The sequence below is a fragment of the Hippopotamus amphibius genome, chromosome 12 (assembly GCF_030028045.1).
Source record: "Hippopotamus amphibius kiboko isolate mHipAmp2 chromosome 12, mHipAmp2.hap2, whole genome shotgun sequence".
Taxonomy (NCBI): Eukaryota; Metazoa; Chordata; class Mammalia; order Artiodactyla; family Hippopotamidae; genus Hippopotamus; species Hippopotamus amphibius.
Window position 1 is genome coordinate 92,808,673 of NC_080197.1, and position 25,208 is coordinate 92,833,880.

Below are 25,208 nucleotides of genomic sequence, written 5' to 3' on the forward strand. Positions count from 1 at the left end.
CGGCGATGCGGGCGGCGGGGACGCCGCGGGCCTCGCGGGGCGGGGCGGGGCGGGGCGCAGGCCGATGACGCGCCGGGGCCGGCGGGGGAGCCGCTACTTCCTGGAGCCGCCGGCCGGGGCCGCTCACCGCACTCAGCGCCGGAGCCGGGCGTCGGCGGCCGCCGCCATGTCGCACCAGACCGGCATCCAAGGTAACGGCGCCGGCGCTGCCCGCGGGGAAGGGGCTCCCGGGAGGCCCCGGGCGAGTCGGGCGGGCGGGACGGACGGAGCCGGAGTCGGGCCCGGAGCCCTGGGAGTCGGTCTCGGGGGAGAGCCGGGCCTCCGCGCCTCTCCGCGCTCTGGAGTCCCGGGCGCTCCCGGCCGGCCTGCCTCCCTCCTCGCCCGGGCCCGGCCGCCGCCACGTTGCCGACGGACCCGAAATTCGCCGGAGCGAAGGAGACGGGTTTGGGCGGCGGCCGGGGTGAAGGGGGGCGTGCCTGCCGCCTCCGCCGACGTTGGCCTGACGCTCCCCTTTTTCTAATCCGCCGGGGAAGTCCTGAAACCGCGCAGGTGATTGGGGCTCCTTTCGCTGTCGCGGGACGGGCGGATTTTCTTTTTCACGGTCCCACGTTATAGAGCTGTTACAAGATCTGGATTCTGAAAAAGAAAGATGCGAGAGCCTCGTTCATCTCCAGGAAGGGTGCTTCCCAAACTCTTCGGCATTTTCTTCCGAAGTGGGAGCATCCACGCCGCTGTCTGCATGCTGAGCCTGAGGCGTCTTGGCTCGGTCTTCGGGACTCCCCGGGGCACCGAGACCTCTGATCGGTGTGGCTGCGTTTAATCATCCCGTGCGGGCAGCTCCGTGTGCAGTTACAACTCACCTGTGTTATTTCCTGGTTGCGAAATGGGCAACCTGAAAGCGCTCCCTTCACCAGAATCACATAACATGTCGTGTCCCGGGGTGACTCGCCATCACTTCGCGAGGTCCAGTATAAACGCAGGTCCTTCCTGTTAGAAGACAGCGAATCTTTCCCCAGATGAACATCTGATTGTGTTTTGTTCTTAAGGGTCTCTGACACCACCCCCACCTCCTCCTGCACGCACGAACACAAGCAAGATAGTCGCAGATCTAAAAGCATTGTTTTTGTCTGCGTTAGTTTTGGTAAATATATGTGTAATTATTGACTGTGATGCTTGCGCCTTATAGCAAGCACTATTAAATATAGTTCTTGCTGTCAGTATTACAACTCAAGAACAACACTGGAACGAAACTGAAGCTTTAATAGGAGCACAAGGGATAGGTTATTAAATATATATATGCTGAGTGAGATTACTCCAGCTTTTTAAGAAATACGAGTTAGAAAAGTATAACCAGAAGCGTACGCTGGAATGAATTTTACTGACTTTTTCTTAAGTCAGGATAGGGTATTTGACGGTTATTGTTGGTTTTAAACGTGAAAATGTAGAAAATACATGAATGAAGGAGGTGTTTTTGTTTATTATAAGCTTGAAATTGGACCAGAAGAGAGTGAAAGCAGGTTTTCAGCATTTTTTAGACAAGCAATAAAAGTGTTTTTCGAAATTGTGATTTGTGATTATTGGGTTGGAGAAACTTTAATATATTCATTCCCAGTGTTATTTCTGCTATGGAATTATCTAGGTAAAACACATTGAATTAATATACTTTTAAAACGTGTTAATATTTATGTTTCTTAGCTGTATACAATGTCTGCTGTGTTATACCTTTTAATTTTTATAATTTAAATTACTAATAATAATACTGCATCAAGATTTTCTTTGTATTATATTTCATTTTTTCCTTATTCAAGTAGCATTAGAAAGTATTAATACATAAGTATTAAAAATAGGTTTACTTTTCTGTATCTTTTTCCACAGCAAGTGAAGATGTTAAAGATATCTTTGCCAGAGCAAGAAATGGAAAATACAGACTTCTGAAGATATCTATTGAAAATGGTTAGTAAAGCATTTTTAAACATTGTTTGTCCTTGGATTATTGGGTGTTATATCTTTAAACTTCTAAGTCGTTGTCAGTGATTTAGCCTATTAATAAATGCGAAGCAAGTTCAAAGCTTGCCTTTAGTTAACTTGGGTCCTCTACATTTTGGACATGTCCTGCCAGCCCCTGCTTACCTTCTGATTTCTGTAGTTCACTATCAGGGAAACAAAAAGATGTTTTTGGTGTGACATCTTCCTCTTTTTACTTTTTGTGTCTCAGTTTCTGTCACACAGTCTGTATCTAATATCAGTGCTTGCATCTCTGGAATGAAAATCAGTAACAGGTAATTATCCGAAAAAGAAAAAGAAAACCAAAAACACACAACAACAAAACAGTTACTTGTCAGTTGTTATTCGGTAAAGTTAGTTCTGAAGTAGAAAGAAATGGTTTTAAACTCTCCCATTTTCTCCACTTGATTGCAGTGTATCCTGCAGAAATGATTCCCCTTTTCTTGTTGTGGGAAAAAGTTCTGAGAATGTAACAGTGTAACAAACTACAAATTGATCCTTTCAAAGTAAAGCTGTAGGCAGGGAAATTCATTGGGTGGGAGAGTCTTTTAGTTCAGCTGGTTTGAGTGTGAATAATTAATATTATAACTACTTAATCTCAAATGAATATGTTAAAATATTCCATTGGCCTAATTTCTTAAATACCTTGAAATATTTTGCTATGGAAAAATATCTTGTTCTTTCATAAAATGGAAGTAAATATAATTTGCTTTCCATTTTCTCTTATATATTAAAAATACCAAAATAGTTTGAAAAATAAGCAGTTGTTCTACATATATTAACACTCAATGAGAATAAATATATACTGTAAAGCAGCATGTTTTAGAACTATTGAACTAAAATTTTAAATGCTGTCACTTCCTAACTTACTAATTAAGTAAGTAAAATGGAAAAGTTTATGTAACTAACATCTCTGTAGCAGAAAAATGACAGTATTTCCTTTGTCACTATTTTCTGGCTTTATCTTTGAGAAAATGTTTTAAATAAGGAAGTTATGAAGAATAAATAATATAACAAATACTTCCATCTCTTCTTAAGTTAATAATTAATATTTTTATCATATTTATGTCAAGCCTTTTATAATTTAATGTTTTTGTGATATAAGAACATTCACTTTAAACAATTTTACTTCCTGACCTTCTCCTTAGACAACTATATTAGGAGCTTTATTTTTGTGCAGTCTGTTTTTTATATGTATCCCTAAATAACATATAGTGCTATTTTGGGTTTTTGAGTTCACATAAACTGACATCTTTTTCTGCATCGTTCCTTTTTCTGTAAACATTATTTTTATAATTATTGTTGATAGAGGCTCACTAATTCTTTTTGACTATGAATAGAATTGTATCATATGACAGTGCCACATATTATATGTCCATTCTCTTACTGATGCACATTTAGGCTATTTTCAGTTTCCACGGTTGTTTTATGGTGCTGCAGTGAACACCTCTGTATATGTATATGCAAGAGATTCTCTATGCAGAGTACATTCTCAGTTTTACTTGATTTGCCCAATAATGCCTCAAAGTGGCTGTACCAATTTATGCTTCTGGACAAATTTTTAAATTTGTAGAATTATGGCTAAATAGGAGATAAGCCTGCTTTTATTTCATATTTCTTAACTGTACAGTTCAGTGTTTCATTTCAGAAATTATACCTTTGAGTGGTAGGGCACTTAGTTAAATATATTTTGTTGATACTTCATAGCATAAACATTTGGAAAATGGGATATAATCACCCTTTCTTCAGCCATCCAACTCAAGTATTTATAATCATTTTTTGTGTGTTCCTTTCTTGTGTTTATAACATTTTAACTATGCTGGTCATAACTTTTATGCCTGTTTTTAATACTACTTCATATTGTATTTATTTTCTGTGTTACAGCCTTTGTCCTTTTTGTATTTTGATGTGAAATAATAACAGTTAAGAACCATATATTGTTCTTCTGTTCTTCATTATTCTACCATTTGGTGTTTCAAACCATTTATGTATCTTTTAAAAATTGTTCTTCATAGAGAAACTTGTGATTGGATCGTGTAGGCAGCCTTCAGATTCCTGGGACAAGGATTATGATTCTTTTGTTTTACCCCTGTTGGAGGACAAACAACCGTGCTATGTGTTATTCAGGTTAGATTCTCAGAATGCCCAGGGATATGAATGGGTATTCATTGCGTGGTCTCCAGACCATTCTCATGTAAGTAATTTTTTGGTTACTTGTTTAACCTTAAAAGCTAGAAAAATTTTTTCTGAAATTTTCCTAGGCCAAGAAAAAGTTAAGAAGCAACAGTCAAAAATCTTGACCTTGATTGAAATCAGTAGAATTATTATTGATTTTAAAATTTGTGGCAATTATAAATGACTCTGTGGACCTCTGAAGAATAAAGGCTACTACTTTGCTCTGAGAGTAATAATTGAAATAATTCTTATAGAACTAACTGAATGTTATATTAAATATTCTTAATAGCTACCGTTCAAGTGATGGGCATACACACAAATAAGTATTTCTCTTAGGAGAGTTAGTAAACTGATTAATGGAACAAAATAAAAAATTAATATACAGACACTGCCCAATATTTTAAAAATTAATTCTTGTTTCTTGTAGAAAAATAACAATTTTAAAAGTTATGTAGATATCATTCTCAAAAGTCATCCCTTCCTATTTAATTCTGTATATCATGTCTGAAAGAAATACTGGATTTGACAGTGCAAAATTATGAAATGATTTCTATTGGTTGGCAGTTATCTTTAGTAGTTTTCCATAGATGCTATCAGACGCTTTAATAATAGTATATATAATAGTTCTTTTCCACTTTGTCCCTCATAGAATGGTTTATGCCATAGTTATGCCACGAATATTTGATCCTTAAACAATTTAAGTAGTGTCTACCCTAGACTTGCTTTGAGTAAAATGTCAGTGTCAAGGTTACTTCATTTCAATGATTTTAAAGTAGCTTTAAGTAGTTTTTTAATTCTTGAATTCATTTTATACTTTGAAAAAAAGAATGATTTTCTAAAATTTAGTTTTTTCTTACTTTTTTGAAAAATATGATTAAGAAATTGAAATCTACCTTAGTAGCTATTAATATTTTAGATACTGATGTTATGATGGTTATTTGTAACATTTTATCATGTTACAGTCAACGGACTTCAGCTTTGTCACGGTTTATTTTCTTTTTAATGTGCTTGAAGATTTAAAACATTTATAAAGTGCTTTCTTTTGTAATGATAGTTTTAATCTGTAAACTTGCAAGTAAACTTTCACAATTACTAGGTTCGTCAAAAAATGTTGTATGCAGCAACAAGAGCAACTCTGAAAAAGGAGTTTGGAGGTGGCCACATTAAGGATGAAGTGTTCGGAACAGTAAAGGTACAAAACTTATGCTTTTATGTAGATTCTATATTGTTGCAATTAAAACGTTTCACGAACTCCTAGGTAATGGGGTAATTAATGTGAATTCTGATTGGTGAGTCTGTAAACATAAGAATAAGAGAAAATATTGTCAGGTTTCATATGATATGCAAGTTAACTGAAACATCATACTTACCCTTTTAAAATATGTTGGAATCTCCTCTGTTAGTCTTCAGACACGAGAATATCCCTTAGAGATCACTTAGTTCAACCCCTCATTTAGTTCAGCTTTTCATTTTAAGGATGGGGAAATAGGCTCAGACAAATGAGAGACTACTTAAAAGAGATAGTAGTTTTTAGATATTTTGGATGTTTATACTCATGCTGTGGAAGCAATAGCTTTATTATTTAGAACATTGAGGCAGGTAAATTGATTGGTAATTAATTGGGGTAATTATTCAGTAATATATTTAGTTATTAAGAATTTACTTCATTATAAAATTTATATGGTAAATACATGTATTTGTAGATATACCCCCAAATTAAGAAAATGACAGTGTATTTTTTGAACAGGTTTTTTGTTGTTTAGAGCTCTTACTGTGATTCAGGGAGTAATATATTCTGGTGGATAGAGCATACGACTAGATGGGAGTGCTTTGCATATTCACATTAATTGTGAAGTGGCCTGGTTTCTCAGTTCTGTTAGTCTTCCAAACCACAAAATTTTTATGAGACGTAAACTTTCTTGGAATATTTCTTTTTTTTAAATAAGAACTATAATTATTTTCTATGAATAATTATAGAGAAATTATATAATTCACTGTAATACAGAGTTCACAAACTGAATATGTTGATTATTGAATAATTATGGGGCAGGCTTCCCCAGAAAGTTAATTATAATTGTCCTATAGACTTGAAGCATGATCAGGTTCATCACGTGGCTGGCGTTACCACCACCACACTCATACAAAAGATTTAGTAATCATAAAGCTTTAGGAAATGAAGCATGGCTACTCCCCTTAAAAATTTTAAAACCTGTAGAATAAAATATTAGAAAAAAAAAGGTAGTAAAAGCCTTGTTACTGTTTATTTTCATGTAAAATATTTTGTTAAATTAATAATTTTGTTTTTCCTAAAGTAGCCTCACAGCTAGTAACAGTCAATTTCTGTGCTTACAGGAAGATGTATCATTACATGGATATAAGAAATATTTGCTGTCACAGTCTTCTCCTGCCCCACTGACTGCAGCTGAAGAAGAATTACGACAGATTAAAATTAATGAGGTATTTTACCATTTTGAAACCTTGCAAGATTTTAAGTGCTTAAAAATGTATTTTTAATTAATAGATGAAGAGGTAACTAGAGAATAAATAAGTTAGATAGCTTACATTTATTCTGTTCAGTTTAGAGACAAGACTGTGCTCAGTGTGTTTTCCGGAAAAAGTTAAAAGTGAATATTAAAATTCATATTAATTTCATAAATAACTTTCTCTTCTCTTTATATTGTATGTGATAGATTAGTAATCATCCTGTCAGAAGTACAACTGTTTTTAACTTTGTACTTTTAATACTAAATATCAATAAATGGGAAAAGTATGCGTTACCCATTTAGTGTGAGGGATATTATATCTAATGAGGTTGCCTGAGGAAGGTTTGTTTTGTATTTCAGAGAATACTGATGACTAAAGAGAGTAAAATATAAATGCTATCGTGTGTTTAGGATTTCTAGAGGCTCTATAAATTAATTTCTATGGACGCTACTTGGATGGGTGTGTGCATATATACACACACACACACACACACACACACATATATATATGGGAGATGGTTATTTGAGTACTTGTTTAGCATATTAGAGTCAATTAATTTCATCCATATTATAGTGTATCATATTCTTAAGGTGTTTCCTGCAGCAATTCTGAGTTAGAATAGCTACTGTATTTCTACTGAAATTTTATAGAAAAGAACAAGTAGCAGAAACCACTGTTCACTTGTCTGAGTAACAGACTAATAAGAATCAATCTGGAAAGTGATTGAATATTATATAATATTGACCTGATAGCAAGGATCTATCTTTATATTATTTTAACTCAAGTTATTTGAGTATGGATTTTTACATGATTTTTTTTTTTTTACAAGTTTGATAGTTTGTTTTATTCCTTGCAATCAGAACCCAGAGGATCTTATTGGGGTATGCATTTGCATATGTTCTATGATGTTTTCATTATCCAATATCATTTATGCTGTAGAATCTCCATTCATTTTTTTTTTTAAAGTAAAATTTCTATTTGACTTTGTTGCAAATGAGAGCCTATACTATGCTATCATTTATTGAGTATAAAAGTCTTAAATATTTGCATTGAAAGCTTTCTTGAAATATTCTTCTCTTCTTCTAATAAGTGCACACCCATGTTCTTAGTAATGAAAGCTAAAGTGTGGAACTTCTGCAGTAGTATAATTTGTTGAGCTGTGTTGTGTCTTTGTATATTGTTTGGAGTCCTTTCAACTCAGTGCATGGTGTTTGTGTTGCACTTTATGTCTAGCAGAACAAAGTAAAGTTCAATACAAATTATATTTATATCACACTGTTCATAAATTTTATCAAGTAAAATTTTGTAATTAGAAGTGTAATCTTAAGACACTTCAGAGAGCTTATGTAGCTCGTGGCAGTTGTGCCAAACCAAACATGTAAACCAAGCCCCACTCACATTGCACACTCGCTCTGATGCTCACTTCCGGCATTTTCATCAACATGTGGCGCACACACTGCATGTTGACAAAGTGCTAGCAGCACCTGAAACATATGTGAAAAATTATTTGCTTTTTAAGTTCATAGTGTTTTAAGTGTTAATTTTAATTATATTAAAATGAGCAAGGGTGGAATAACACTCTGTAGAGGTTGGGTTTTCTTTTCTTTGCCATCTGACACTGCTAGATGCTAAACTTCATCAGTAAATTAAATCTGTCATACTAGGTACAAACTGACGTGAGTGTGGACACTAAGCATCAAACACTACAAGGAGTAGCATTTCCTGTTTCTCGAGAAGCTTTTCAGGCTTTGGAAAAGTTGAATAATAGACAGCTCAACTATGTGCAGTTGGTAAGAGACATAATGATTATTATGAAGTGGCTTCTCTTTTTGCTATCTTACAGCTTGTATAAGGTTTGTTTTTAATGGATTTTAAATCTTTTTCCTTCCTGATTATTTTTTATTCATTTTTTTTAAACTACAAAAGCAATGTATGTTCACTGTGGAAAAAGTGAACTTGTGTGTTTCCCCTTGTCTGCTTGTTTTTTAATTATAAATTTTAAATTTCTGTGTATCTGTTTAATAAGTGTATTTTGTTTCTTATTGACAGGAAATAGATATAAAAAATGAAATTATAATTTTGGCCAACACAATAAATACAGAACTAAAAGATTTGCCAAAGAGGATTCCCAAAGATTCAGCACGTTATCATTTCTTTCTGTATAAACATTCCCATGAAGGACACTATTTGGAGTCTATAGGTACACGATACTTTTTTTTTAACGTGTTACTTTCACTTTGCTGGTTGATGTTTCACCACTACATTCTTTCGTTTTTCTTGGCCAGAGGGCTTAGTTGTAGTTTTATGAGGTTTAATGTGTGCTTTCATTGATATGCTGCTAATTGGATTTATTATTATTTTAATTTACAGTTTTTATTTATTCAATGCCTGGATACACATGCAGTATAAGAGAACGGATGCTGTATTCTAGCTGCAAGAGCCCTCTGCTAGAGATTGTAGAAAGACAACTACAAATGGATGTCATTAGAAAGGTAATTACCTGTTTTTTTATCTAATTTATCTTATTAATACATTTAATACCTATTTATTTTAAATTTTTCAGTTTTTGTTAGATTTTTATTGTCATGTAGTTCATGATGTATAGTAGTTTATAAATGAAGGTTTCTTTTTTCTTACTATAAATCCTTAGGAACTCCTCTAAGTGCTTGAGGATGACCTATCATGACCCCAGTCTCCCTGTAGATCTGTATTCTCTAATATGTAGCCACAAGCTACATGTGGCTACTTAAATTTAAATACAAATAAAAATTAAATGAGATTTAAAATTCAGTTCCTTAAAAGCACTAGCCACATTTCAAGTGCTCATTTTAGCCACATGTGGCCGATGGCGCTGTATTGGATGGTGCAGAATTTAGAGAACATTTCCATATTGCAGAAAGTTCTGTTGAACAGTGCTACTAAAGCTGCATGCTTGTGATTGTCTCAAGAATTTTACTAATAAGGAACTACGGTCTCTATTTATATCTGAATCATGGGATGGTTGAGAATCTTTCCAATTGTTGGGAAAGGAGAGAATGGGCATGAACATGAATTTGGGGAGCTAAGTTACAAGGTTGCTTAAATTTATTTTCTTAAATGCAGGTGAGGCCTGGGGAAAGATATGGTTTATTCTTGAGCCCTTCAACTCTTAAAACACGTCCTTACAAATTACCAGTGTCTTAGGTACTGAGCCCTTTAAGAGCTTTTTAAGTTCTTAAGAATCACTTTCTATAGCAAGGGCTGGCTGACTTTTTCTACCAGAAGACCAGATAGTAAGTATTTTAGGCTTTGCCAGGCCACCTATGGTCTTTGTCTCATATTCTTCTTTGTTTTATTACTTTGTTTGTTTTTACAACCCTTTGAAAATGTAAAACACACTCTTACCTTGAGCTAGATTTGACCTGCAGGCCATAGTTTGCCAACTGTGTTATGGAGTGATTTCAGGTGACCCAAGAGATGAAGGGGCCATGAGTAATGTTTCTTAAAAATATCTAGTGTACCAAAGCAGAACAACTTAAGAATGTAGTGGTGATTACTACTATACTACTTTTAAACATTAGTTAAATTGGAGAAGAGAGAACCAAATAGAAAATGAACACCGCTGATTATATATTCAAGCAACTCATTTAGCTCCCTCCTTCTCCCACCAAAAAAGACGAAAGGGAACTATTTTCACAGGGTCCCTGGTTCTCTCTTGCTGGAGTGGGTTTTATGTATTTATTTGTGAGCATTCACACCTGAAAACTGGCTCCTTGCTTGTGTTGGGTTTTGAATGTTGTGTTTTTTCATATTGCATCACACTTTGCTAATTTCATTTCTTACAGATCGAGATAGACGATGGGGATGAGTTGACTGCAGACTTCCTTTATGAAGAAGTACACCCCAAGCAGCATGCACATAAACAAAGTTTTGCAAAACCAAAAGGTCCTTCAGGAAAAAGAGGAATTCGAAGACTAATTAGGGGTCCAGCTGAAACTGAAGCCACTACTGATTAAAATTATTACAATACTAGTTTTTTAAAAGTCCAGCTTTTAGTACAGGAGAACTGAAATCATTCCATGTTGATGTATAGTAGGGGAAAAAATTGTACTTTTTGAAAATTAGCACTTTTCACTTCTGTGTGTTTTTCAAATTAATGTTACAAAAGACTCATGATTTCTATTTTTGAGTTAAGGCTAGAAAAGGGTTTGACACAATGATGTTTAATTTCATCACAGTTTTCATAGAGTAATGATTCCACACTTTCACATAGTTCTTAAAATTTTGTACGGTTGGGCCAATTCCAGAAAATCTAAAGTAAAACACGGTTCTTTTTACACTTTGGTGATATATCAGTTTTTCTTTCTTTAAGTGAGAGAGAAAGACCTTAAAATATTCATTCCACTTAATGAATATGTTAAGGACCAGGTTAGATTATTTTCTAAGCTGAAAACTTTATGTGCCTAGGAAAAGGTGGACAGTTGCTTGCTCTGAAGAGCAGTGCCCACTCAGACTATGGGATCATGTCTACAACTTTTAGAAACAGTGCTTTATTGCAGCAGTCTTTCTATTTGATTTTTTGGTTTTGTAAATGGCATTAAAATTTCAGAAAATCAGCTCACTCTGAAATATTAAGGGTACCAGGTATATACTGTAGGATTTCCGATGGTGTTGAAGGACACATTTAAACAGCTTTAGTAAACTCTCTTTGTAGTGCTTTAAAAATTTTCCATTTCAAAAGTAAGTCATTTCATTATATGTAGCGTGAGGTCATATATTTATGTTCAATTGAATATTAAATTAATATCATTCAAAAGCAAAACTAAAGCCAATAATATTGAAAAAATTTTAAACATCGATTGATTTCTTTCTAAAACCATACATACATTTATAGGCAAATATTCAGATTTAATGAAATTATTTTAAAGTCCTAGTCATCAGCGTAACAAAGATAAACAAGAATCTTGTTTCGATTTTATCTTATTTCAAAACACATTTAACTGTTCTCTAAAGCTTTGCATTTTCAGTTACAACCTACAGAGATGTTGAGCCTCGTTTTCTTTGATACTTGAAATAGAGGGGGCTAGAAAACTTCATCATGTTTAATCTGATAAACCTGCTGCAAGAGCCATAATTTTGGAGGACTTTTCTAAGTGAACTGTGGGGATCCAGGATTTAGAATTTCTTGATCTAAACTTTATGCTGCATAAAACAGATACCAGAAATGCACGTTTCCTAGTATAAAATATGAAACACTCATTTGTACACTTTATTATCTAGGGTAATATATGCACCTTTCAGAAATTCAGTGTGTGTTCAACTAAAAGCATGTTAGTATAATTATGATTTGACAGATTTTTTTTCCCTAGAATTAAGAGTATTTGTGTGGGGTTTTGTTTGTTTACAAATAATCAGTCTATAATATTTAAACATACAAAATAATTGATGGTAATGTTGCACTTGTTTACGAAAGATATACTTTAAGTTTTTTCACACACACACACACAACACACACACACTACCGCATTGAGAATCCTGGAGCTTTGTTGTCGACCATAGACCAAGCTGCTGAAGCTGTTCTTTTTGGTCAGGAAGAAAGTTAACCTGTCATGAAGCTATAAAATAATTTAGTAATGAATGTTTTTCTCTACCATCCATGTGCAATTATACTTTTAAACTCTATTACACTACATGAAAGTAAGTGGACATTCCAGAATATATAGATGTGATTATGTAATCTTAAACTAATTATTATTAAACCAATGATTGTTGAAAATCAATGATGCATTTGTTATAGAGTATAACTCATTTACTGACATCATCATAACCATAGAAGGTGAATAAAGTATTCCCAGTAAATTTATATAGCAGTGAAGAATTACATGCCTTCTGTGGACGTTTTGTAAGTGTTTTATATTGCAATAAAATTTTTTCTCTAAATTGTGTACTAAGTTGGTTTTCCCTCATGGCTTTATTTTTTTAAATGTTTGGGTAAGTCTGCATAATGCAATACCTGATGATAGGTTAGAAATCCCAATCATCTATTAAGTAACCTGTCTAAATCAAAAAGGATTTTAACTAGTTTGAAACCTAAGCAGTTGTATGAAAGAGTGCTCAATAGAGCAGAACTTTTCCACTGCTGCAGCAATAATGAAAACGCCGTGAGTTATTTCCTGCTGTGATAGCAGCAGCCGCGTACAATAGGGCGACCAACGTTCCTGACAGTGAGCTGTTAAGACACGTTCATCCAACAAGAATTGAGTGCATTCGAGTCTGCGATTCAGGATCAAATTGATCATTTTTATTAAAGGGCTATATTACAAAATGGATGTCTCCCGTAGCAGTTTTACCAATAATTGCCGTAAAAAGGGCTGATTTTAAGAACTATTTTAAGTTAAAATTCTGTGGCATTCCCACTCAGAACAAATCACGTGCCTGAGATTCGTGTCATAGTTTGGTATTTATCCTTTCACACATTTTTTTTGCATATACAGCCATATGAGGGTTGGAGTTTTTTGTTCTGTTTTTTTAAAGTACCGATTCTGGGGCTTCATCTCCAGAGATTTTGATAAGAGTAGGTGGGCCCAGGAGTCACACCGTTCCACAGATGATTCATGTGTAGCCATGACTGGGTACAGTTTGCCTTAAACGATATACATTGAGGGTTTCCCCGCATTCAGTCAACAGACTTTAGGTATTCGTGTACATTGGTCTATAATGGTTATGATTAAGGGTAACATCTCATATAGAATAAAATCCAGCCCTCACTCTTACCCGGTAGCTTCTGCATGACTTGGCCCGTGGCTCTCCACCTCTCTTAAGCCTGCTCCAGCTCGGCTGCTGGCTGGACCTGTGAAGGACCAAGCACGCTGCTGCCTCAGGCACGCTGAATGTGCTGTTCCTCTGACTGGCTCCCTCTGTCCCAATATCTACATGTCTTCCTCCCTCACCTAACGCAGGTCTCTGCTCAGATGGCATCTCCCCAGAAAGGTCTTCCCTGACCTCTCAGTCTAATTGTACTCCCTGTCTTCTCACCTTAGTTCTGCTTTATTTTTCCTCAAAGCACTTAGGAATTACATATCTATGTATATATTGCTTGTCTGCTCCACTAGAACACAGGTTCCGTGGGGGAAAGGGACTTGGTTTTATTCACTGATGCATCCTTGGCACCGGGAACAGCATCTAGGACATGTTGGACACTGTCTTTGTTGAATAAATGAAAGAATGAGATTTTACCTTTCTTTGGACAGCGGGGAAAGGAGCACATTGAAGTAGTGGTAGGTTCAGCACAGAGGCTCTGGCCTCCGTTGCTGTATTTCTGGGTAGAGCAAACGTCACTAGCACTGACACAGCCTCTTGCCCTTGGAAGACTATAGTTTCTATCCCGGAAGACTCCAGTACTGACTCATTCCTGAGCAGCAAGTGTCCTCCCGTGGGGAATCCTCATTCAGCTGACCCTGTTCTGTTCTGGAAAGGCCAAAGACTAACTTCTACTCAATGGCGAGTGGTGATCCACCACCATCTGCACTTGGCTAGAATGCAGTCAGACCAGTGCCTCATAAAACTCTGGGTGCTTCACAGGAAGAGGTACTTTTCTCGGGACGGGGGGAGGATATTTTATTTACATTTTAAAAATCTGTTAACTGGTATCTCTTCCTCCTTTCCACCCCCAGAGACTTGGGAAGGGGAAGAATGGGAACGTCACAGAACTACTCCCCACATACAAATAGGCACTCCCATGGCTCACATCAGCAAAGGAAGAGAAAGAGAAAGAGGTTTGAACCTCCGTCTGAAGGATCCTCCGGGTCTGGGGGAGGGGGAAGGGAGAGGGAGGGGCTGAGAGGTGGGTCTCTTAAGAAAGGGACTGAGAGTGGGGGGCGAGTCAGTCTGGAGCGGCTGGAAAGTTCTCTGAGGCCCCTTCCCCTCCTCTTCCCTCCTACCCTACCGCCTCTGCTGGGGCTGGGTTGGAGAGTGTCTTCCTGTGCCCCCTCCACATTCCTGGCTTCATGAATGGAGGTTAAATGCATTTCTTAGTCTCCTATTATCAAGCTGTATGGATAAGAACGCATGGGTCATATCTTTATGTGTGTGTGTGTGAGAGAGAGAGAGAGAGAGAAGGAGAGATAGAGAGAGGGAGAGAGAGACAGAGAGGGAGAGAAAGAGAACGACACTGTCACTTCCTGGCTATATGACCGAATCAGTTACTTATTGCTACCATAGTAATACATGACCGATTACCCCCAGATGTAGTGGTTTAAAATAGCAATTATTTTCTACAAGTCTCTGGTTAGCTGGCCTCTCTCCCATCTGTGGTCTGCTGGCAGGTTGGCTGGTCTGGGATGACGTCCTCTGAGATGACTTGTCTCTGCTCGGCATGGCCTCCGCAGCAGCATGTTAGCCCTGGCTTGTTCTCCTGGCAGCGGCAGTGTTCCAAGAGAGAGAAAGAGAAAAGTGATGCACAGGGGCTCTGGAGGCCCAGGCTTGGAACTGAGACATCACTTTTCAAGTTACAAAGCCACTCTGGATCTAAGGACTGGGGAAATGACATTTACCTCTTGCTGGGAAGAATTACAAAACCGCATTGCAAAGGGCATGGATCTAGGGAAGAGTGGAGAATTGCAGTCTAACACAATGAACACGAAGGAGAAGTTACTTAAATTGGGGGCATCAATTTCCTCAATAAGAAAAAAATAGGACCTACATTATAGAGCTATTAAACGTGATCATGCTCTTAACATAATGCTTGGCACAACAGTTAGCTCTCAACAAATGACAGAGAAGATAATTATGATCCATATGACAGAGAGCATAGTACAAGTTACAGCCTGATGTCAGATGCCCGAGTTAAAATTCCAGTTCTGCAGTTTACTAGCTGCGTAATCCTGAGCAAGTTACTTCACTTCAATTTCCTCATTTATAAAATGTGGGTAATAATATTATCAAATTTATAGGATTGTTATGAAGATTAACTAAGTTAATATAGGGGAAGCATTTTGAATAGCTCATAATTATTTAATAAAAACTGTGCAACATATAATTTTTTGAATGTAAGTTTATAAATTAATGTACATACCATTATTATTATTATTAATTATTTTTGGGATACTGTGGGAACATAGGAGAGGCACCTATTTCTGCATGGGGAATCAGAAAAGACTGTGGAGTGGACACAGAGGGAAGAGCATTCCAAGCAGAACTGAAAGATGGACGACAGTGTGCCCAAATACGCAGATGTCATGTTCAAGCAATTCCAAGAAGAGCAGTTGTTTGGGAGAAAAGTATATTTCAGACTGGTTGGCTAAAGATGAGAACTACAAAAATCTAGCCATATGTGTATGGATGATATTTCAAACACCATAATTAAATAAGAAACAGAGGTCTAGAAAGAATAGTATCCAGGATAGAATCAATATTATTCTACTACTAGGAAAATATCTGGTAATTCAGATCAAACCTTTCCCTGAGGAAAACTAGGGGAAGAATTCTGCTCAAAGGCATCAGAGTGCTACTAAGGTAGTAATGAAATATAGAACCAAAATATGGGAGAAAATATAAATCCAAAAAGATGAGCCCAGTATCTAGGGCTACGACTTCCCCGGGGCCATTTGCCAGTTCTGGAAGAAGCTATGAACAGATGTGTAGATGTATTTCTTTAGTGCCTGTGTTCAGTTCTTTTGGGTACACACTCAGTAGTGGAATTGCTGTGTCATTGGTAAGTCTATGTTTAACTTTGCGAAGAATGATCGATCTGTTTTCCACAGTGGCTGCACCATTTACATTCCCTTCAGCAATGTACAGGGTCCCGGTTTCCCCACATCCTCATCAATATTTATTTATGATGATAACTATCCTAGTTGGTGTGAAGGGGTGTCTCATTGTCGTTTTGATTTGCATTCCCCTAATGACTAATGCATGTTTTCATGTGCTTCTTGGCCGTTTGTATATCTTCCTTGGAGAAATTTCTATTCAGATCCTTTGCCTGTTTTAAAATTATTTGTATTTTTATTATTGACTTGTAAGAGTGCTTTGTACATTTTGGATAGCAGATTCAAATCACATATGATTTTCACATATGTCGTTCTGAGGATTTTCTTTTCACTTTCTTGGGTAACGTCCTTTGATACACAAAAGTTTTTAATTTTGGTGAAACCCGATTTATCCCATTTTTTTGTTTGTTTGTTTGTTTTTCAGTTTCTGCTTTTCGTGTCAGATCTAAGAAACAGTTGCCTAACCCAGGATCACAAGTATTTACACCTATTTTCTGTTAAGACTTTTGTAATTTTAGCTCTTATCTTTAGGTATTCCATCCATTTCATGTTAATTTTTGTATATGATGTGAGGTAAGGGTCCTACTCATTCTTTTCCAGGTATTTATCCAGTTGTCCTAGCACTGTCTATTGAGAAAACTACTCTTTCCTCCATGGAATGGTCTTGGCAAATGACTGATCATATATCTAAGAGTTTATTTCTTTCAATTCTACGTCATTGATCTATATATATGTCTATCCTTATGCCAGCATCACACTGTTTTGATTACTGTATTTTTGTTACTGGGAAGTGTGAGTCCTCAACTTTGTACTTCTTTTTTGGAGAACATTTTGGCTGTTCTTGGCTATTCTATATGATGCTATGATGCTGGGGGGGGGAGGGAGGAGTTGTTTGTTTTATTTTGTTTTAAACGTCCTTTATTAGATTGAGGAAGTGACCTTCTATTCTTAGTTTGTGAGTGTTGGATTTTATCAAATCCTTTTTCTATTGATATAATCATGTGGGTTTTGTCTTTCATTCTATTTAAATTGCGTATTATAGTTACTGATTTTTGGATGTTGAACCAATCTTGCATTTCTGGGATAAATTCTACTTGGTTTTGGTATGTAGTCGTTTTCATATGTTGCTAGATTTGGCTTGCTAGAATTTGGTGGGGGGGGTTGTGTCTACTTTGGAAACTGCTTTTGCTGTTTGAGTTTTGTTGTGTGTTTTTCATTCTTCTCAAAGTATCTTACAATTCGCCTCATGATTTTCTCTTTACTCATTGGCTGTTTAGGAGTGTGTTGTTTGATTTACACATATTTGTGAATTCCCCAAATTTCCTCCTGTTATTAATTTCTAATTTCATTCTCCTGTGGTTGGAATACATGCGGGGTTGTGTGATTTAAATGTTTTGAAATTCATTGAGATTAGTCCTATTTTCTGGAACCTGTAAATATTGCCTTATTTTGTAAACGGACCTTTGCAAATATGACTAAGTTAAAGATTTTGAGATGAGAAGATTATTTTGAATTATCTGGGTAGGCCCTAAATCATAAGTATACCTGTAAGAGGGAGGCAGAGGAAATGTGAATACAGAGAGAAAGGAGAAGGTAAAGTTAAGATGGAAGCGGAAGTTGGAATGATGTGGCCAGAAACTAAGAAGGTTGGCAGCCAGCAGATGCTAGAAGCAGCGGACGTGGATTCTCCACTAGAGCGTCTGGAGGGAGTGCAGCCCTGCCAACACCTTGATTTTGGCCCAGTGATACTGATTTTTAGACTTTTAACCTCTACAACTGTGAGGAAATATATTTCTGTTAATTTCTGGCACCAAGATTGTGCCAGTTTGTTATACCAGCCACAGGAAAATAATACACTTGTTTTACAGATTAACATATACTCTATCCTGGGCAATTATTCTTGTGCATCTGAGAAGAATGTGTATTTGGCACTTGTGGGGCAGAGGGTTTTATAGGTGTCTGTGAGGTCTATTTGATTTACAGTGCTGTTCAAGCGTTCCATTTGTCATCTTCTATCCTAGTTGTTCTATCCATTGTTTGGTATTAATCTCCAACAGCTACTGTTGAATTGTGTATTTTCTCTCTCAGTTATGTCAGTTACTACTTCATGTATTTTAAGCCTGTTGTTAGGTGCATATCTTTATAAATGTTATGTCTTCTTGAAGGATTGACTTTTATCATTATAAGAAGTGGTTCTTTCTCTCTAGTGATGACTTTTATCTCAAATTTTATTGAATATGTTGTCTGATATTAGTATAGCTACTCCAACTCACTTCTGGTAACTGTTTGCAGAACATGTTTTTCCATTTGTTTACTATCAGCCTATTTGCATTTTTGAACCTAAAGTGAGTCTCTCATAGGCAGAATATATGAGTTGGATTATGTAATTTTAAAATTTATTTATTTATTTATTTGGCTGCGCTAAGGCTTAGATGCAGCACGCGGAGCCTTCCTTCCTGCCTGTGGATCTTCCTTGTGTTGCAGCATGCGGGATCTTTAGTTACAGCATGTGGGATCTTTTAGTTGCAGCATGCGAGCTCTCAGTTGCGGCACGTGGGACCTAGTTCCCTGGACAGGGATCAAACCCGGCTCTGTTGCATTGGGATTATGGAGTCTTAACTACTGGACCACCAGGGAAATCCATGAATAATGTAATTTTATGTATTTCCCAATATCTCCTTTTAATTGGAGAGTCTAATCCAATTACACAATGTAATTACTGAGAACATAGGATTACATCTGCCATTTTGCAACTTATTTTCTAGATGTCACATCATTTTGTTCCTACATTGCTGCCTTCTCTTGTGTTAAACATATATATAGAAATGATAACACATATTATATAATATATATTTATTTTATTCATACATTATTTATATGTATACATTTATATATAATATATATGCTATAATATAAAATATATTACATATCATATATTATAATGTATTATAATATATACTATATTATCATATATTATATATAATTATTTATGTTATTATATATTATATATCTTTATATTAACATATTTATATATTTATTTATATATTTATATAATATGTAATATATAATAAATGATTTGTTTATATTTATACATAAATATACAATCATATAATACATGATTATATATAAATTATAAATAAATACTATATGCTAATTTTATATACTATATAGTATACATAATATATAGCTATAGGTTTGTATGTAATATATGTGATATATGATTTATATATTATATATAATTATTTATATATGTGTAATATATAATATGTAATACATAACAAAATTATATTTATATATAAATCTACAATTATATATAATATGATTATATTATATAAATTATATATAAATATTATATATTATTATTATATTAGATATTAATATATTTTTATAAAATATACTTAATGATACTATATATTATAGAATATAAAGTATATAAAATACATATAATGTACATTATAATTTGTAATATATAATATAGTACATATACTATATTAATGCAATATATACTATATATTATATATATTATAAATGTATATAATATTTTGTAGTGTATAATATATAATAGATAAATAATATATAATATATGTTGTTTATCATTTATAATAAATTATAAATTAATTTGTGTTATATATATTAATCATATATTATTATATATAATTAAATATATAATGACATATGTTATATATATTTTATACAATATATAATATACTATATACAATATAATTCTATATATACAATTAAAATATATATTTTATATATGTACATTATATATTATATATATTATCATTATATATATTTAATTGGGTTATAGTTATTTTACAGTATTGTGTTAGTTTTTGCTGTACAACAAAGTGTACAAGGGCAGCTATACATATACATATATCTTCTTCCTCTAGGATCTCCCTCCCACCACCCCATTCCACCCATCTAGGTCACCTCAGAGCACTGAGCTGAGCTCTGTGTGCTCTGGTAGTGTATATTTGTCAATCCTAATCTCCCAGTTTATACCAGCTCCCCTCCACCTCTCTGTGTCCACACATTCATTCTCTATGTCTGTGTCTCTATTGCTGCCCTGCAAATAGGTTCATCTATACCACTTTTCTATATTCTGCATATATGCATTAGTACATGATATTTGTTTTCTTCTTTCTGACTTACTTCACTCTGTATAGACAAACTCTAGGTCCATCCACGTCTCTACGAATGACCCGATTTCATTCCTTTTTATGGCTGAGTAATATTCCATTATATATATGTACCACATCTTCTTTATCCATTCCTCTGTTGATGGACATTTAGGTTGCTTCCATATTCTGGCTGTTGTAAATAATGCTGTAATGAACACTGGAGTGCATGAGTCTTTTTTTTTTAAAGTATCTCCAATTATTCAATTGAAAGACCCAAGGGAGTTCAGGGGGAAATAAATTTATATTTCAGTTTGGGGTAAATCAAGAAAGTCTTCATGGAAGAGTTAGCATTTGAACTAGTCTTTGAAGAATGAAAAGAGGTTGGACAACTCGATGTGTCACCTGGAATGTGTTACTTATCCTTTGTATGTCACAGTTTTTTTTCCTTCAAGTATTAACAGTATAATTTTATTGGAAATCTATTTCTCCTCTTTTTTTAATTGAGGTGTAGTTGTTTTACAATGTTGTTTTAGTTTCTACTGAACAGCAAAGTGGAGTTCCCTGTGCTATACAGCAGGTTCCCACTAGCTATCCATTTTACACGATAGTGTATACGTCAATCCTAATCTCCCAATTCATCTCACCCTCCCCTTCCCCCTCTGTGTCCAACCGTCTATTCACTATGTCTGTGTCTCTACATAGCGAGATGGTACAGATGAACCATTTTACTAGATTCAACATATATTCATTAATATTCGACATTTGTTTTTCTCTTTCTGACTTACTTCACTCTGTATGACAGATTCTAGGTCCATCCGCATTATAGCACTGTGTAAATTTAAGGTATACAATATGTTGATTTGATACACTCACCTACTGCAAAATGATTACCACTGTGGCCTTAGTTCCTTTCTAATTCTTAAAGGAGGTGAAGATACCATCTGGCTTTTAGAATGGCTATCGCAGAAGAAGGGGCCAGTCACAGTCTAAAGTTTAGATATCAGCATTGTGGCACAGCCTGAGGTGATCAGTCTCTGAAGATTTAATTCATACTACCTAAACTTTCAAAAGACTTCAGTATAAACCAGAATGTGATTTTACTAATTGTAAAAATACATTCTGCAATAGAAACTTCATATATAGGTTGCAATAGTCTTTGTCACTGTGAGTTATCTTCCAAAAGGCAAATCCAGGCAAAAAACCAAAATGAAAAGGCTGCCAGATAAACAAGGCAAACAGATTAGATGATCTTAACCACTATCTTCACCAAACTACCTTGATGCATAAATAGAGGAAAATATCTGACATAATCTGAAACATAGTATTCCTTTTCCCAGGAAAGTAGTAGAAACTTTGTGACAAAGTCTTCTTCTTGTCTCATTGCTGACCCAAAGGTCTCTAATAACACAGCCTAACACACAAGTAAGACTTGATTCAGCTTAGGTTTTTTATTTTCTAAGTTATAGTACATTCTAGTCATTTCTGAGACTATACACTGGTAGCCTCCCCTTCTTTCCTTCCTTCCTTCCTCCTTCCCTCCCTCCCTCCCTTTTTCTTTTCTTTTTCTTTTTTTAGCTTGGTTTTGTTAAACCTTCTTAGCTAAGGGAATCTATCACAATACATAGTTTTAATGTTTCCTTAACACTTCTACCTGATGTTGTCTTACTTATTGACTTGCATATGATTATCTCCATCTGAACAGAGACTTTCTCTTGAGAACAAGCTCCGGGAGAACGAGGACTTTGGATATGTACATTGCTTTCATAAGTGCCTGGACCACAGAAAACAATCAATAAATATTTGTTGAATTAATTTACTGATTTTTGTTTTAGGTGAGAGTATACATAAGATGATCTTTCCTAATTTCATCCAAGGAGTGAAATCTTAGCACTAGTTTTGGAGATTCACTGCTGTTGCCTCCATACTATTTTTGAGAATCTGAATGATTAAAAAGCCAGTCCTATCCGTGTCCATTCTTGTAGTGGAATGGTACAAACTCTAAAGGAGTATGGGGAGAGGTTGGTCAAAGGGTTAAACTTCTGGTTATAAAATGAGTAAGTTTGGGGGATCTGAAGTACAGCATGGTGACTGTAGTTAGTAACACTGCATTGTATACTTGAAATTTGCTAAGACAGCAGATCTTAAGTATTCTCACCACACCAAAATAACTAAAATGGTAACTGTGTTAGCTGGTGGATGTGCCAGTTAGTTTGATTGTGGTAATCATTTCACAATGTACCGTCGGCCCCCGGTATCCACATGTTCTGCATCTGTGAAGTCAACCAACTGTGGACTGAAAATATTTGAAAAAAAATTCCGTAAAGTTCAAGAAAGCAAAATGAATTTGTCATGTTGGCAGCTATTTACATATTTACACTGTATTTACATCACATTTACATTGTCCTAGATGTTATAAGTAATCTAAAGATGATTTAAAGTATACAGAAGGATATGCATAGGTTATATGCAAATACTGTGTCATTTTATATAAGGGACATGAGAATCTACAGACTTTGGTATCCACGGGGGTCCTGGAACCAATGCCCTGGGGATGCTAAGGGATGTATAGCAAAATATCACTTTGAACACCTTAAGTATATACAATTTTTGTCAGTTATATTGCCGTAAAGTTGGAAAAAATAAAATATATACTTGTTTTGAAAGTAAAAAAGGGACTATTTATTGCTGGGATCTATAGCCATTTTATATAGCTACAGAACCCAAGAGTGAACAGAGCAATAAATGCTTTACAATGTCTTAAGTGTGTCTTAATTATATGTCAGAAAAGTAAAGCAAAACACTAATTGTTCTTATTATCTGCTTGTTTCTCACACAGCATATTAAGTTGAGCAAAATTCAGACTTAAAAACTTTTAGTTGGCTAGCTAGTAAATCAATGGGTCAGAAATATGGGGGGAAAAGCTGTTGTTCTTTCTGGAAAAGGGGTAGGCCAGTGGTTCTCAACCCTGCTCTCATTACTTACTGGTTTGCACAATCAGTTGCTAGAGGCAACATTAAAAGTTCACATCAAAGCCTCTGTCAAACATTTTTTCCAAAAATCTGTTTAATTTTTTCTGTTTCTGTAAAAGATTAGGGGGAAGCACATTCCAAATGCAGTTAAGAAAACACTTCAACTAGATGTCACCACAGGCCATTAAATTCTGCCTTGAGGAAACAGTGAAAAGAGCCTGTACATTATTCTTCTCCGAACTTCGGTCAACTCCTGCTCAGGACTGTTGCAAGCTGAGGGCAGCCTCTCTGTTCATTCCCAGAGCTACGTAGGTCACACAAGCTCAGGGTCCATGATGCATCGCATACCATCAGGCATGAAACAGTGTGGAATCTTGCTTTGGAATCTTGGATTTATTGTATTGCTGTATTCATTTTCTGTTGCGGCATAAAAAATGACCACAAGTTTAGTGGCTTATAGCAACTCATTTATTATTTCACAATTCTGCGGGTCAGAAGTCCAGACACAGAGGTCCATGTTTGCTACGGAGGGTCTCACAAGGCCGAAATTTAGGTGTCAGCGGGGGCTCTGGTTCCATCTGAAGTTTGCAGCACTCTAAGCTAATTCAGGTTGTTGGAAGAATTCAATTTCTTGAGGGTGTACAACCAAGGTTCCAGTTTTTTCTTGCTGGCTAACAGGTGGAAGGTAGCTCTCATCTCCTAGAAGCCACCCATAGATCTTAGCCAATGTGGCCTTCCTACAACATGATAGCTTACTCCAAGGCCCACAGGAGGATCTCTCGTACTTCTTATAAGAGCTCACCTTATTAGGTCAGGTCTCCAAAGCAGCGTTTCCTAATTGAGGTTAAAGTTAGCTCATGAGGGACTATAACTGCATCTGCAAAATGCCTTCAAATCTGCCATCTAACTTAATCTAACATCATGGAGTATCATCAGGGCATAATTGGCTTATGGTGAATGGTTGCTTAAAATAGCACACTGTGAACATGACCCTATCAACAAATGACTGTAATAGGATTTTATAATCATTTATATAAACATTAAATTTTATATCACTTTACAAGTTACCAAGTGCTTGTACATATTCTGTGTCATTTGATTTTCATGACTACCTGTCAGAGAGGCACAGTAGATATTAGTCCAATGCTACAGGTGAAAAAACCAAGGCTCAAAGCAGCTAAGCAGCTGCCCAAAGCTTTACAGAAAATTAGTAGTGGAGTCTGGGCTTCAGCACAGGGTCTTTTCACCCTACAGTCCAATCTTCTTTTTTTGATAATTCTGAGTTTTCAAACTGTGTTTGGTAAGGTTCCAAGGAGGTCTCAGGAATTACTGTAAGACCTTGGAGTGACACTAAAAAAGTAGGGCTAAGTGTTGCTACAGTGGCTCTCCTTTTGTTTGTTTTATATACTGAGGATTCTACACAAGCTTTAATAGTGCTGCATTTCACCATGCTGCCTTGTAAGAGGTAAAGAAGAATGTCTACAAAAAAATTTCAGTTTAAAAAATGATGTAGATAGCTGCATATAAAAAGCCAGGAGTCTATCCCAGTAAAGTTTTAAGAAGCTGTCATTTCTTGCAGCAGCTGTTGAACCTTTTATAAAGAAAGAAAGATAGAAAAACAAAAAGAATCGCATTAAATAGTTGGTTTGAAATGTACACTTAGGGAAAAATGACAAACCCCACCTCCTTCGCTTTTTAAATAT

General features: G+C 35.7%; 2 protein-coding genes across 15 annotated transcripts in view; one reads left to right on the forward strand and one right to left on the reverse strand.

The window, feature by feature from the left end:
- The first annotated feature begins 64 nt into the window (after nt 1-64).
- On the forward strand, nt 65-12,587 carry TWF1 (twinfilin actin binding protein 1). The gene is made up of 9 exons (XM_057702755.1): nt 65-191; nt 1,876-1,953; nt 4,020-4,198; nt 5,276-5,371; nt 6,532-6,636; nt 8,328-8,453; nt 8,713-8,863; nt 9,034-9,155; nt 10,488-12,587. The coding sequence occupies exons 1-9, from the start codon at nt 65-67 to the stop codon at nt 10,656-10,658; spliced, it is 1,155 nt and encodes a 384-aa protein (XP_057558738.1). The 3' UTR covers nt 10,659-12,587.
- A 10,770-nt stretch (nt 12,588-23,357) lies between these two features.
- The window catches only part of IRAK4 (interleukin 1 receptor associated kinase 4), a 28,852-nt gene continuing 27,001 nt past the window's right edge, over nt 23,358-25,208 (reverse strand). For 12 of the 14 annotated variants that reach the window (XR_009048507.1, XM_057703455.1, XM_057703452.1 and 9 more), the window contains one exon: nt 23,960-25,096. Coding sequence is in view for 12 of the 14 variants with exons in the window: in XM_057703455.1 (XP_057559438.1) it covers nt 25,061-25,096 (36 nt within the window). In the remaining 2 variants the exon portion in view is untranslated. Of the gene's footprint in view, nt 23,923-23,959; nt 25,097-25,208 lie in introns of those variants that run through there. The other 2 variants (XR_009048508.1, XM_057703449.1) reach the window with 2 other exon arrangements.